Source organism: Polyergus mexicanus, unplaced genomic scaffold (genome assembly GCF_030449975.1).
Source record: "Polyergus mexicanus isolate NDT 795.1 unplaced genomic scaffold, iyPolMexi1.0 SCAF_7, whole genome shotgun sequence".
Taxonomy (NCBI): domain Eukaryota; kingdom Metazoa; phylum Arthropoda; class Insecta; order Hymenoptera; family Formicidae; genus Polyergus; species Polyergus mexicanus.
In genome coordinates this window covers 5,566,159-5,582,504 of record NW_027223327.1, presented here as the reverse complement: position 1 = coordinate 5,582,504, position 16,346 = coordinate 5,566,159, and the positions used below count along the sequence as shown (strand labels likewise).

The following is a 16,346-nucleotide window of genomic DNA, read 5'->3' as shown; positions in this document are numbered from 1 at the left end:
AATCAGGAATAGGTTTGGATTAGGTTATATCTTCTAGATGTGGAGGCCCCCCGTAGGAGCCGGAACGCTATGTCCACGCATATAAATATTTACTTTACAAAGCAAAGCGAGGTCCACTTCACAATTGTTATGTGGATGGGAAAGTGTATGCGTGGACGCAGTGAGTTCCGTCCCTCCTACGGGGGGACTTTCGAAAGATGTAACCTAATCCAAACCTATTTCTGATTTAAAACTAGAATTTGATTTGGGTTGTGGGGTGTACCTCACCTTGCTTTTATAATTTTGGGGGTTTTTCGGTTTTTTTTTTTGGGGGGGGATGATAGAGGACGGGCTCCCCCGATTGATTATCACTATTGGAGTCACAACAAAGAGTTTTACCGAGAGATCCGATCATATTTCTCAAAATTCAGAAAAGGCCTTATTCGAAACAATTACCGTTTAACCATTATGTGCCAAAAGTTAAATAGACTAAATCTTGTCCTTAAAATATTTAGTCCAAAAAAATAAATAATATTTAATATTTAACTTTCATATATAACTTATAAACAAAATTATTACCTTATTTCTTTTCTTTGACTAATGCTTAACATTTCTATTTCAGGTTCTAACTCTGATGCTTTTAATTCAATCGTATATGTAATATTTTTAGTACAATTTCCCAGATTTGGTTGTTATATTAACATAAATATGCAATTCATTGCTTAGCCATTTATAAGTGACCTAAAAATATTAATTACGCATTAATTACATTTATATATAAAATATAAATAAATATTCACATTTCCAGAACTAAAAGTTGCGAGTAACTCCAAATACACAAAATGTTTATGGATACTATAGAAGTCCTTTGATATAATTTTATCATTTCATTTTGATACATTAACATAAATGCATTGCTTAGCCATTTATAAGTCAACCTAAAAATATTATTTATGCGTTAATTACATTTATATAAAATATAAATAAACATTATACATGAATGCGCGTTCGTGTATATAATTATCAATTTATCGTTATCGAAAACATGGGCAGTCAAAATCTCTAAATATTTCTTCGATGCTTCCATAATCATTTTCTATTATCATAAGTATGTTAATTGATAACGCACTAATTCACTCAAGTGTAAGCATTCGCACAGTTTCGTTAATATAATCTAACTCTGCTCAATATGACATCGATTAAAAGAAATCACTTCTCTTCCTTGCACTATTCCGCGATACTCTTAATAACCGTTAATCACTTTATTAGTTTTCTTCTTGTGTTGCACTATTTCGCGATATATAAGCATATTTAATAAATCAATAAATGCAAAAAAATATTTGATTTCTTCTGTTTACGTTATTTATTAGAATACATTTTAGAAGAAATTGTATATTGTTTATATGTATGCGTTTATTAAATAAAATAATGAACTTATTTATATTCGTATATTTATGAATATGAAACAAGTCCATCGGCTTCATAAAAGTATTTTCTTTCCATTGCTTTCTATTCATATGTTTTTATGATATTTATTCACTTACACAATTTACATATATTATTATTATTGATTATGCAGTTTGTATACAATTTAATTTCTATATGAAAATTATATCTATAAAATACTTATATAGTTTAACTTCTGTATTAAAATTATATCTATAAAAATAAAATTATATCTTATTAAAATTATATCATGTTTTAAAATCCGTTAAATTATTGACAATAAGAGATTGAGCATTAAGATTGTGATTGTGTCCGCTGAAATTCAATATGGTATAGACTTTGTAAATATATACTACATTGCTCAAAAAAATTATGGCATAGAAAATATTTGCCGAAAATTGGCCAATTTGGACTGCCGATCACTTTGCGAAAAATTATCGTAGTTGAATGTTTTTTTTTTTTTTTCAAAATAAAGTTTAAAGTCTCTACTTTAAGAATATACTTTCATTTTTTGCATGCGATGCACCCTTACCTCTGTAACGTTTGAAATCTAAGGGCATGTTTGGCATATTGAAAATTGCAAAGTTTGACGGAATGCACGGACGTAATAAAATTATTATCATAGACGCCGTTTGCATCATCATAAAGTTCAAATATTCCACTTCAATTTGAAAAAAAGCGAAGTCGATTTCTTTTTGCAAAGTTACAGCTCTTCAAAATTACCGTTATTTTTGGCCTTTGGGCCAAGTACCGGCTCGCAAGTTTAATAGCTGGCCAAAACACTAGCCAGGAGCTGAAAAACGTGCGCGCGCGCGCGCGTATGTATCCACTTTTGCCATGGCTTCACTATAGCTTCCAATCATACAACGTCCCCGAAAAAAATTTTTTCACGTCCATGCATTCCGTCAAACTTTGCAATTTTCAGTATGTTAAACATGCCCTCAGATTTCAAAAACAGAAGTAGGAATGCATCGCATGCAAAAAATGGAGGTACATTCTTAAAATAGAGATGTCAAGCTTCACTTTAAAAAAAAAATCATTTGGCAGTCAAAGTTGACTCATTTTCGGCAAATATTTTCTATGCCATAAGTTTTTGTTTATCACTTTAATCTTAATCCTTTTCCGGATCTGGTAAAACTTATGAGTAATTTCAAAACAAGTCAATCAGTTTGGCACGGGGCACTTTTAAATTCGAAATTTGTGATCAATGTAATCGATATTATTACAGTAAAGATTAAATAATTTTATGATTTACTATTTGTAATAAAATCCGCAATATAATAATGCTACTTTATATATTATACAAAATATTTATTTGGAACACAATAGTGTAATTTTTTAATAAAAATAAGATACATTTAATTTTTTTCGAGAGAATCCACAATATATCTATAAGTGCAAGATTGATTTTATAACAAATACTATTTCAAATTACAAATCCTCACAAATTGAATTGCTTCTAAGTACTTATTTAGTTAACTATTGATTTCATATTTAGTTTTGACTTTTTATTTTTTAGGGGAAAATTTTTTAAATAATTATTTTTTAGAAGTAAATATTTTTTTTAAACTTTTTGTTGCGTACAAAAAATATTTTTTATGTACTTGGCGTACTTTTTTACTTTTGTGAGGTTTTTTTAGTGTTGTAATATTTTTTAACTTAATATAATTTTAACATATTATGATTAAGAAAAAAAGAAAGAATGATTAATGTTATTTACGAAAATACGATACTTTTGTATTAATTATTAATGTTATCTTCAAATATAGTATGTATTTATATAATTTTTATTATTGAATTCAAAGAATATTCTCTTTTATATTACAAACAATAACTTACAATAATTGATATACGCGAGAATAAAATTTTAGAGCTAACATAGATAGTAAGAAAAGAAAAAGAATCCTTTTACCTTGGATAATATTATATATTCTAAAAGTAACAAATATGTATACTATACACAAACCACATACCATCAGCAGTAGTTATTAATAGCACATCCAAAGACGATTTCTTAGCGATAGAAGTATGATTAGGATGTGGATGCCACTGCATATCCGTAGGATAAAAATCATTTGAAAATTCAGTCACAACAGTAGGATGTGCAGTACCATTTTCTAAATGCCAACATACAAGTAAATGATCTTCTCTGCAACAGATAATTTTGTATATTAATTTTATTCTTATTTTAAAAAACAGACAAAAAACAAAAGAAAATTCAAGAGAAGTAAAAACCAAAATATTTATTTTATTCTAAAAATGGATAGATTGCGCGCGCGCACATATATATATACATGTACTAATAAATAACTTTTACATTTGTGTTAAAAAAAATATTTTTTGCTATAAAATATTTACTTTAATAAATTATTTTAATTATTTACTTTAATAAATTAATTTAATAAATTATTTATTACAAAACATTTAGTATTATAATTATATTAATTCAATTGCTTTATACATATAATGAAAGAATATATTTTCACAATATTTTATTTTTACAATATTACTGCAATATTTCTATTTTAATCCTGTTCATTAAAATATAAAAAAATACTTAACTTTATTCATTTCAGGGATTGAATTTATGAAATTGTTAAATCTTACAAATAAAAGTTTAATAGATATGTATATTGTAAAATATATGTTATTCTTTCTGTAATGCAATATGAAATATTATAATAGATTGTTTACCTACCCACACGAATATATTTCATCTGTCGAGTTCCATGCGACACAAGCAACCAAGCGTTTATGTATATTATTGTCGTGTAAAGATACCTTGAATCTCATTGTAACACGTCTAAAAATAATTTTTATGATTGTCTTTAATAAAATTAAAACATACAGTCCACACGTACACACTTCTTCATTTCGTAGTGTAAAGTAGTTCTAAAGAAGTTAAAGTTTATTTGAAAAACACAAGTAAAAGCAATTATTAACGATATATAACTTTTTCTTATTGCAAAGTAACGTTGGCGACGATAGAAATCATGTAGGTTATGTTATAACTGATGCAGATATATTTTATGTTTACTGTTTAATTTCTATGGTAACCACATAACAGCGATGAAATGGCTTTTTATCAATACTATAGAACATTACAAAGCAGGCGTACGGCACGCCCGCTTTTATTTCCTCTTCTGTTATAATAAGTATTACCTTTTTAAAAAAAGGTAAAAAAGTACACGCGCCTGTTGTGAAAAACTGTTATATATATTTATATGTAAAGTACAGTGGTACTTTAATTAAATCTACACAAAATAATGTTATTTTAAATTATTGAAAATAAAAACTTAAATACTTAATAATTTTTTAACAAAAAAATTGTACAAATATATTCTACAAAAATAATAATATAAAAAATTATGCCAATTGAAAATAAAAAGTTATACAAATATTTTAATCGGAAACAGTTGTACAAAATAGCTGTTTTAATTTCTTAATAAAAATAACGATATTAAAAAAATTGCGCTAATCTAAAAAAAATATTTGCTATATAAATAAAATTTATAGATTTTCAATATTAAAAGAAAAAATACATCCAATAATACAAAACACAAAATACATAAAATAAAAATTAATAGAAAAATTAAAACAGAAATTTATACATTTTATCTTTTTTAAAAAGGATAAGTTTTTAGAGATTGTATTATTCTTTTTTACTATATATTATTTTAATAACATGTAAAACAATCAAGTTTCTAATAGGTTTAATTAACAGCTTGAGTTTATATTATATAAGTATTTTAAAAATATTATATAAGTATTTTAAAATACTATATAAGTATTTTAAAATATTATATAAGTATTTTAAAAATCATAAAATAAAATTAGAAATTGACAATTGGAGCCGTATGTAATACGCAAATGAATCAATCAATAATATTATAAAAGTATTATAACAAAAAAAGTATTTTTATTCTAAATCTACATGTTCTATAAACAATATAGATTTATTAACGTAATATTATAAAATTTTAATCAACAAAAATTCTGCAGAAAATATAGAAGATGAAGAGATTGAAAGTAAATTAGGACAAAGTGAGGATAAATTAGACAGCGATGAAGAAGCTAATTTGCAACAGGAGTCTTAAAATGCTGAGAGTATATCTGATATGAGAAAGCAGAATAATTATAATATAAATATAAACAACCCAGTGAGCAATAAATTATCAAAAAAAATTCTTAAAGTACTCAGGTTTAAGAATTGGACATCCAACAACGCCATCTAAATGATAACATAATGATGTCAATAAGTCCTCTAATGCGTCAATTGCAGAGGAAAAAAAGACATTATATAAATGACATCTTAGAGAACACTACAATCTGACTTCTTATAAATGTCATGAAAATATTACCATTAAGAATTGTTATTTATATTATTATTTTTACATACTTTATTATATAGAAAAAAAGTACCCAATAATATATATATATATATATATATATATATATATATATAACTTTTTTATTATAAATATATAGAACCTATATATCATACATATTTTAGAAATGTACATTTAAATAACACAAAATTTTTTTGTGTTTATATAATATTGTGCTTATATAAAAATAAAATAATTAATACTGGTATATGTAATACACAGGATGTATATATCAACACCTCAGAGGTAAATTGTATTAAGTAACAAATTTGTAATTTTCAGTAGAGACTGTTTAAAATTTTTATTAGCTTTAAATTAATTTGCAACACTTACAAAGATATTTCAGTAATAAAGGTCATCATTATAGATTATGAATAAATTTTAGCTACATTTAAATTGAAAATTGTTATTTATTATAGTGACTAGTACAATTTACCTATAAGATGCTGATATGATCCTTACATATAAAAATAATATATAATAAAAGTAATATTAATTTTTAATACTTTTCTTATATTTATTTTTCTTATTTTATATTATATTTACTCAGGTAACTGCCATATTGCACACAAGTAAAAAATAGTTTTTCTAAATGTTTCATTTCTTCTTTTCATGTCGCTTTGAATGTTGATTTATTCGATCTCCAGCATGCTGTAGTCAACTTTTTATTACAGTTTGAATCGAATGAGAAGAAATATTTTTCCCGCTAATACTGGTGATCACTTCTGAAAAAAATTTTAATAATTAATTTGGTAATAAAAAATTAAAATTATAAAGTTATTATAAAATTATTAAAATTGTAAATTCTTTAACAAATATTTACTATTTTCTAAAATAATATTAGAATATATTATATTTAAAAATAATTAATTAAAAAGTGTAAAAATATAAATGTTTTCAAAAGAAATTAATACTTGGAACTAAGTCTTGAACGTTAAAAATATGGAATGAACAATTAATGAAAAAAATTTAACTAAAAGTAATAATCTCCATAATAACGCAATAATTAAAATATTATGGAAAAAATGCAACAAAAATGTTATAACTATTTTTTTTTACATTTTGTAAGATTACAGATAACATTTTATTAGATTACATAATATTTATATATAATTATAATATTTTTATTTATTTAATAATAGTATATATATAATTTTTATTGATTTAATAATATTTAAACGTCTTTTTCAACAACATTTGAACATAATAATAACATAAACAATGTTTAAACAACAATTTTCTTTTTTTAGTTATATTTTATTATTATTTTGTCATTTTGTTTTTTGTCAATATATTTTTATAATAATGAAAATTGCACTGAGCACAAATAGCAAGAATCCAGTAAACGCTAGCAAACAGCAATAACATCATGCAATGTAATATGCTTTTGTACATATTAAAAATTGTTTTGTACGTTTTAAAAATTGGAAAGAAAATTATATATTCAAAATAAAAATAAAATTAATTTATTAAATTATGTTATTAATTAATTAAATTATTTTATTTTAATTATTTAAATATTAGTTATATATTTTCAATCTTAGAACCTTAATAAAAAAATGCATAAGATTCCAAAAATGACGCAATCGGCGTATAAATATTAAGTACAATGTAACCAATCTGCACTATTCTTTAAGCGAACGTTTTACGTCCATGAGCCATGCATTGTAATGTGCCTAATGCTTTGCTTATGTATATGTGTGTGCGTGCGTGCGTGCGTGCGTGCGTGCGTGCGTGCGTGCGTGTGCGTGCGCGCGCGCGCGCGCGCGTGTGTGTGTGTGTGCTTATATTTGTTTTTCTTTCATGCAATATTATAAATTTTTTTCATTTTAAATAGAATAAAGCATTTTATTGTCAATAATAATCTATGTGCAATTATATGGCAAATTTTTTATTTAATTGTCAAATTGATTGTATTATAAAAGGTTATTTTTATTATATAAAAATAATTTAGAAAATGTAGTATTTCGCAAAATTCTAATAAAATGTTATAAAAAAATGTATACTAAGAGTTATATTTTTCTTTAAATAAAAAAAAATGTAAAGGGCGTTTTTTAATTCATCGATTGATCAATCGCATGATGCACAAATATAGCAAATACAGGACTTTGCTGTACTTGCGCATCATGCGATTGATCAATCGATGAATTAAGAAGCTCGCCCAAAAATATAATACTACAAATAGAACGGTTCTTAACGGTGACATTTTTTTGATATTTAAAAGAAGATTGTGGAATTCTTTTAGATGTCAATTATATGATGTCTTTCTTTCCTCTAAAATCGATGCATTAGAGGACTTATTGATATCATAATATTATCATTTTGATGGTGTTTTCGGAAGTCCGACTCTTAAACTTGAGTACTTTATGAATTTCTTTTGATAACATATTGCTCACTGGGATGCTTTTTGAAAACATATAACTCAACTTCTTAGGTTGGATATAGAAATAACAAAAATATATATGAAAATATTAATCTGTTTTATACTCAAATACATATATTTAATAATATTTATAATTAATAAGAAAAAAAGATTACCTTAAAAACGTTAATATATTGAAGAAATGCTATCTTGAAATCCAGAGCAGTAGTTGCAAGTGGCACGCAGTTCACACTTAGTGTGAACAGACTAGTTCACACGTACGTTGTTTGCGCATGTGTGCGGCGTTCGTAAAATATCTTAAATGGCACGCTTGCTAGGGACTTTAGAGATATCTATGAAGAGATATCATAAAGAGCTCTTCTGAAAGATATCTTACAAAAAGATAACTTACTGATATCATTTCTAAGAAAATTTAATGAAGTCTTTAAAAAGTCCTTTTAAAGAGCTCATCCTCTCAATAATGCTCACTGGGTATGCATGTCCTACAAACATCTTAAAGACATCTTTAAGATAACTTTTTAAGACATCTTTCACACATTACCAAAAAGATGTCTTCAAGACGTTTTTAAGATGACTTTTTGAGATTCTTTAAGATATTACCAAAAAAAATTCTATGAAACAATTCATCGATCGTCATTTTTTGGAGTTAATATGCTTTGCGTTATTTATTTGTTTAATGGCGAGAGTTATCGGACATGAAAGGTCCATCCGAGCAGAGTTCACCATCTTCATGGCCCAAAAGTTAAGTAAGTTATTTTAAGTTGAGTGAATTAATAAGTGATACCATATATAGTTAAGTTACGAGATAGCGAAGAAGTAGATCATCTGTACGTGACAATAAAGGTAATATTTAATCAAATATAAATTTTTTTGAATTTAATATATGTTCGGGAGTCGACCTCGACGAGATCGCCCGAAACTGAAAGAGACGCTCAGAGATGAGCGAGAAGCGGTGTGTAACGCGAATCCGTGGATTCGCTGGAGGATAAAGTGTTGATAGACAAGATTTGAACGCAGATTATTTTGATTTCGCTTTATTTAGATATTTAGAATAATAGGAGCGAGCGACGGTACGTATTCCGCGGTTCCGACGGATATCTTGATTGTCCTGTTAATTACTGCCTCTTTTTCGCGGTTCGAAAATCTCGATTAAGAGCTTCTTGCCAGAAATTCTCGCGAAAATGGAAATCTTGCACGCGGACGCTGGATGGAATTTAGCGCGAGGCAGAGGACATTCGCGATGCGGATAACGAGCGTCGACTCTCGGACTCCAAACAATTAACAATCACAAACTCAATAATTATAGAGCAGGTAGTAATATAGACATTGAGGCGTCTTTCGCACTGAGTTCGATGCTCGATCGCATGCTAGAAGGTCGGTTGAGAATTTACAACGAGAATGACGAAAGCGCATACGACACGAGCGAATTAAACTATTAAACGATAAGAAATGCGCGAACGAACGACACAAGCAGCATAAATTACACGAGCGAAAGTAACAACAGCAGCGCGAATGGTCTATGAGTACCGCGACACGACACGAGTGAGAATATGACACGAGATAATATGACACGAGAAATTATAATCGATTGCTATCGACCAGCTCGAATCGTCGTCGGCGGCAGACTAATTTGTAGATGTTTCCGAATTGACCGCCGTGAGAATATGTGCGCGATCGGATGCGAGACAATTCGGAATTGAGACGAGTAAGCCACTGTAACACCGATACGAGCGAGAATAGAGAAAGAAAGTTGATCGAGTTCGATGAACGTCGACCGGCAGATCGAAACGTCGTTACAGGCAGACTAAATCCATCGACCGCGGAAGCTCGCGCTCTGCCGATGGGAATAACAAGATTTTTCTACGTCGAACCTTCGAGAACTAGCTGTTTGTCACACTTTTTCTTTATTATGATCATGCGATCACGCGCCGATCGGCTGATCGCGTCGATGTTTATTCTCGCTCGGGTTTTGATTGCGGCTCTTACGGTTCAGATTTGTCGATTGAATTTACAGTTTAAATTTATCGATTAAATTCAACGTTTCAATCTTTAACAATATACATACTATATATATGTAGGATATATGGAATCAATCGAGTCACCCGTCGTATGCAGGTAGAGCAGACAAAACCGAGAAGAAAAATCTTTTATCGTTTTGTGATTTTTTGCAACAATGATTGAAAAATTAATTTAAGAAGATCAGCCAATGTGCTGGAGTATTAGCGCGCTGCGAGAAAGGCGACTCATTGATATATAATTGCTAGGACACGAGAATCCAGCGTTATATACTGCTCGTACGTAACCGTTGTCATTTGTAGAACACTCCTCCAAAACTTCATCACGCGCCTAGCGATCGCATACTTTTGGGTTGTTTCTTCTCGCCACGCGCTTATACCCACGCGAATTGGTAGATCTTTTTAAATTAATTTCTCAATAATTATTACAAAAATTGCAAAATGGTAAAGACTTTTCTTCTCGGTTTTATCCGTTTTCTACCTGCACACGACGGGTAATGCAATTAACTCCGGACACCTTGTATATATATGTATGTATGTATGTATATATATATATATATATATACAAGGTGTTCCAGAACAACCTTCCGTCCGTAAAATGACGTATTTCTGATACAATTCTAAGACGATTTTTCCTTTACCAAAATTTGAATTGAAGCGTATTTTTTGAGTTATAAGCAAAAATAGTTAGCAAATCACGCGTTGAGTACAGAAGGCAGGCAGGAGCGACGCGGCGCCGCAGCTGACCGTCCGACGTGTAATTACCACCGCATGAATCGCTAACTATTTCATCTTATAACATAAAATTATGCTTTAAATAAGATTTTGATAAAAAAGAAAATGTCTTAGAATTGCGTCAGGAATACGTATTTCTTAAAATAACGTCACTTTAGCAAAAGTTGTTCCGGATCGCCGGCCATCGGACGCTGCAATCAGTTGATTGCTACACGTAATGTGTGTATGGCGGAGTGTATGCGTAAAAGAAAGAAAGAGAGAGAGAGAGAGAGAGAGAGAGAAAGAGGAAGGGAAGGAAGAAAGGAGGGAGAGACGTTTATACACACGCCCGCATGTACGCATACACTTCTTTTCTCGCTCTCTTTCTTTCTTTTACACAACACTCTCTCATTCAGTCACTCATTCACGCACTCACTCACTCACCTGCTCACTCACAGCGTAGCGAATCTTTATGCTACGTATTGTTGTTAACTGCTGCACGGTTATTATTTAGCAACGGACCGCGGAAACTGCGCAACCACATTGTTACATTGCCTAGCGATGCGAGAAATGCGACATGTACCGTGCAAGTTGCGATGTGCGCGTACGTGTGTGAAGTTGGCCCCGCACTTTTTGAATTTTATATTTTTCTCAATTATGCTGCATTGTGCAACGTTTATGCTAATTTGTGCCGCAAATCGCAGCTCAATAACATAAAGTATTTTCCAGAAAAAATGAAAAAACCAAATTTCTGCCAGTCCCGCACTTTTCAAATTTTTAATTTTTATTAACTGTGCTGTATTGTCCTACGTTTGTGCTGATTTGTGCCACAAAAAAACTCGATAATTCAAAAAATAATACAGTTAATAACAAAAAACAAATGCTCACTGGCCCCGCACTTTTTCGCGATTAAGCTCAAGCTTTTTTCCTAAATTGGTACCAATTTGTGCCGTGTTGTGCCGTTGGAAAAATTTCAATATCTTATTCCGTTTCCCTAAAAAAATTCACAAAACTAAATAAAAAAACATATAAATCATATTGCAATGCAAATATAGAATTTCTGCAAATTGTGTCTTTTACTACTTTAAATATAAAGTAAAAGCAAGGGATAAAAACCTCGAAAAACTTAGGGGTTGATAAAAATTCATAAAAAAAGGATGGAGTGAATAAAAAATTTTATATTTTCGAATTTTTTTATAATAAAGTGACGTTATTTTAAGAAATACGTATTCCTGATGTAATTCTAAGACATTTTTTTCAAAATTTTATTTAAAGCATAATTTTGTTATAAGATAAAATAATTAGCGGCTCATGCGGTGGTAATCACACGTCGAACGATCAACTGCGGCACGCCGCGCCGCTCCTGCCTACTTTCTGTTCGACGCGTGATTTGCTAACTATTTTTGCTTATAACTAAAAAATTACGCTTCATGTCAAATTTTGGTAAAGGAAAAATCGTCTTAGAATTGTATCAGGAATACGTCATTTTATTGACGGAAGGTTGTTCTGGAACACTCTGTATATACAGGTGTCCTAGACCACCCGTACAGTTTCTTTCAAAAACTAAGCATTTTAGAGAAAAACGTTTTGAACAAAAATTGTATGGTTTTGAGGGGAACATAAGATGGTGTCATTGGTTTGACCTTGGATGGCATCGTTAAGGTCAAGTCAAAGACACCTTTAATTTCTTAAATGGAACTTCCTATTTTTTATTGTATATTCTTATAGCCTACCTCGAGAACTTTCCAAAACACTACAATAAAGTATTTTTTTATAAAGTACTTTTTGAGTTATTTTATATTTTAATCTGACATATTTTGATATAAAAAATAAAATATTTCGTAAAATATTCAGTTTTCGATAATCTTATCGTAGTACTTTTATGTACAAAATAACGAGACAAATCAATACCGATACCCTATACATATAGATAGATATGTATATTTTATTAATATAATCTGTTTTTGTTGCAAATTGATGTATTTGTCTTTTTTTATTGTCTATTTAAATACTTTTTTATTTGTAATTTTTATAATAATAGTTGTTTTATGTAATTAAAAACTTGTTTAAAAATGTAGGTAAATTTTATATTTCACTTTTGATGTTTTTATTAGTATATTTTGTTTTTGAATTTGAAATAGCTGAAATTATCTAATATTAATATTATATATTATAAATATTATCAAATATTTTATTTGATTTTTGTAGAATACTTTTGCGTGTGTACAAAAAAGCTTATAAAATGCCGATAACAAAAAAATTTAGAGATTCATCTCGAAGGCAACAAAATCGACGTTTATTGCTTGCACGACAAAATAATGATAAGTACAATTTTTATAATACAAAATGTCTTCCAAAAAAGCAAAATTTAAATTCAATAGAATTACATAAAGTGAACACAGATATGCCAGATCAGATAAAATAAAAAATAATATTGAATCTGCAGAAATATTGAATTTGAATAATATTGAATCGGAAGAATTTTATACAACATATAGTATTACAAAAAAGCAAAACGGCACTTTACAGCAACTTTGCATATTTGGGCTACTGAATACAATGTGACACAAACATCCTTAATGGTCTTATTAAGGTTACGTTCCAAAACTGTTGATAGGGAAAATGGAAGGTAAATGAGAGTAAAACGTCGGAAGCGTATGAGGAAACTATGAGAGTAAGCCACGTTTCAGAACGCAACTAGAGGGAAAAAATGGCGCAACGAAGTCTCTTTAGTTTAATGTTATTCCTTCTTCGCGGCATATATATTAATAATATAGAAGAAGATATAGATGATGATGAGCAGATAATGATGCTGTTGCTCGAAAAAAGGTTAAATCTGCGTGGATCTCGAGTTGCTCCGCCTAGATTAAAAGGCTTTCTCAATCGAATTGTGCCCCAATACACATTGTGTCAGTTCAGGTCACATTTTAGAATTGCTCCTGCAACTGCTAATGAGCTTGAAAATAGATTAGCTCCATTATTCATCAGAGCTGGAGTAGAAGGAAGATTACCTATAAAACCTCGGACACAAATTTTGGTATGCTTATGGATATTAGCAAATCCAGACTCATATAGATAATGTAAAGCTACTCAATATTTAAATCTATTTTATTATATATTTTCTGATGTTAAATGCAATTGTATGAAATAGGTCAATGGAAGTACAATTTGGAATGGGCAAATCATCGCTACATCATTGCTTCGTGCGTATAATCCATTTTTTATGACAGAGCCTCTAATTTGTTGGCCAGAAGATCACAATATAAATAGGATAAAGGAAGCATTCAAAGCAAAAGCGGGCATGCCTGATGTCATTGGTGCAATTGATGGCAGTCACACAGAAATTGAAGCTCCAAAGGTATAAAAAATATAAAAAGTTTATATAAATATGTAAAAATATATATATAAAATCTAACAGATTAGATGGTAAAAACCTTGTTTAAATAATATAAATACATTGATACTTAGGTGGATTCTGGATCAAATCGTACTAGCAAAAAAAAATATGCTATCCAATTGCAAACTGTTTGTGACGCATCCTTAGTTTTCACAGACTGCTTTGCCGGTTATCCAAGAGCAGTCCATGATGCTCGTGTATTAAGTAATTCTCCATTACATAAAAATGCGATAACTAATGAACATGCTTTGTTCCCCAATGGAGAGTATATCATTGGGAATAAAGACTATCAACCAGCGAGAACATGGCTTATTATACCTTATAACGATACTGCTTATAACGACGGTGCTTTAACTCAGGTATGCAATTAGACTTTATTGTTTTAGAGAGTCAATAGCATTTTATCTAGATGCTGTCATTAATAAATTTTTGTTGCCTTTTAGGCTCACAGAAATTTCAATAATACTCTTTCGAGAACTAAACAAGTTATAGAGTGGGTATTTGTTCTTCTTAAGGGACGCTTTAGAAGATTAAAACATCTGCACCGGAAACAGAACTTGAAGAGTATATTAGAGATGACAATGCTATATCTGGCCAAAAAAACGCAATTATTTAAAAGGTAGATTGACTTAATAGATTGAATAAACAGCCTTTTTATAAGTCTTCCGTTTTGTATTATTTCTGTTCCGTAGTATTTCTCTTGAATAATTTTTATATATTGATGAATCTTATATTAAGAGGATGCCGGAGCGACGGGCGAACTCCGACGGGTAAACGCCCTCATCTAAGTGTAACTAAAAGTGTCAGTATATTACCAACGCTTTATAGTTACATTACCGATATCATTATGTAGAGTAATGGAGTCAAGAATATGTGCATACTTTGGAAAGAGCAATAAAATATAAGCTTTTCGCATTGTGTTAAATATGTAGAGACAAAAAATATGTTGAATTTCTACTCTATTTTTGTTTTATCGTCTCGTAGAAACAACGACTTTACATAGATATCTATTTGTGTCGCATACATATATTGAATACAAATCTATAATATTGCTCATATATTATCTCTTTTGATTTTATCATAGTATATATATATATATATATATATATATATATATATATATATATGTCAATCGGCTATTTTGACGACATTTAAAAAATGAATATTTTATTGCATACATAAGAGTACATTTACTTTCTAACGCATACATCACTTTTATTTTTAACATAAAATGTACTAGTACATATGTATAAGAAATAAATTACCAATTGGCTAGTACAACGACAGTACAAAACTATTTACAATAATATATCATATGATTAATATGACGACACTATTATTTTTTATGAAACGATTATTTTAACGACATTCTATATATCAACTATTTTAAAATACACAAGTAAATTTCAAACACAATAAACGAGTAAAAAAGAATTAATGAAAAAAATATAAAGAATTAACAACACAAAATTACTTTTGATGATAACTACTTTTAAGTCGATTTTAATTTTAATTATTACAAAACTGTATAAAAAACGACATCCGACGATTGGAAAGAGATAAACTCTGAACTAGTAAAGCCATTTCAGTTACAAAGGATAAACTTCATTATTGCTTCAACAAATATTGAATAATATAAGTTCATAGATAAATGTTGAGCATTCCATTATAGATTACAAAATTATATGTACAGAGACTTTAATATTGAACTCTAGTTTAAAAGATTTTTCGTGCTTTGTAATGGATTACTTATTTATGTGCAATAATATACATATATGAAAGAGAGATACACATATATAGTACATATAATAACATATAAAAACAACATGCTCTTTATAAAAGTGTGATATGTTAAAGCACTGTCTTCCCTGATTTATTCAATAACTGAAAATCAATATACAAATGTCATTTCAATATTCTAATACATCAACAATACAAAGTTATTATAATTTCAACTATTAGTGACAATTAATGAATTAGCATTCCACTACATATAACAAGATTCTATTAGCGGAGACTATAAT

The 16,346-nt window shown here is 28.9% G+C and overlaps 2 protein-coding genes across 2 annotated transcripts in view; one reads left to right on the top strand and one right to left on the bottom strand.

Moving 5' to 3' along the window:
- Positions 1-4,410, bottom strand: part of Oseg5 (intraflagellar transport protein Oseg5) — a 369,827-nt gene extending 365,417 nt beyond the window's left edge. Inside the window, exons 1-3 of the mRNA XM_070299093.1 lie at positions 4,291-4,410; positions 4,124-4,228; positions 3,399-3,574 (exon numbers count right to left, since the gene is read on the bottom strand). Of these exons, the coding sequence (XP_070155194.1) occupies positions 3,399-3,574; positions 4,124-4,228; positions 4,291-4,298 (289 nt within the window). The 5' untranslated portion in view covers positions 4,299-4,410. The remainder of the gene's footprint in view (positions 1-3,398; positions 3,575-4,123; positions 4,229-4,290) is intronic.
- An 8,913-nt stretch (positions 4,411-13,323) lies between these two features.
- On the top strand, positions 13,324-15,090 carry LOC138934543 (uncharacterized). Its single transcript, XM_070298406.1, has 5 exons — positions 13,324-13,962; positions 14,077-14,283; positions 14,394-14,681; positions 14,766-14,941; positions 15,015-15,090. The coding sequence occupies exons 1-5, from the start codon at positions 13,636-13,638 to the stop codon at positions 15,028-15,030; spliced, it is 1,014 nt and encodes a 337-aa protein (XP_070154507.1). The 5' UTR covers positions 13,324-13,635; the 3' UTR covers positions 15,031-15,090.
- The last annotated feature ends 1,256 nt before the right edge of the window (positions 15,091-16,346 follow it).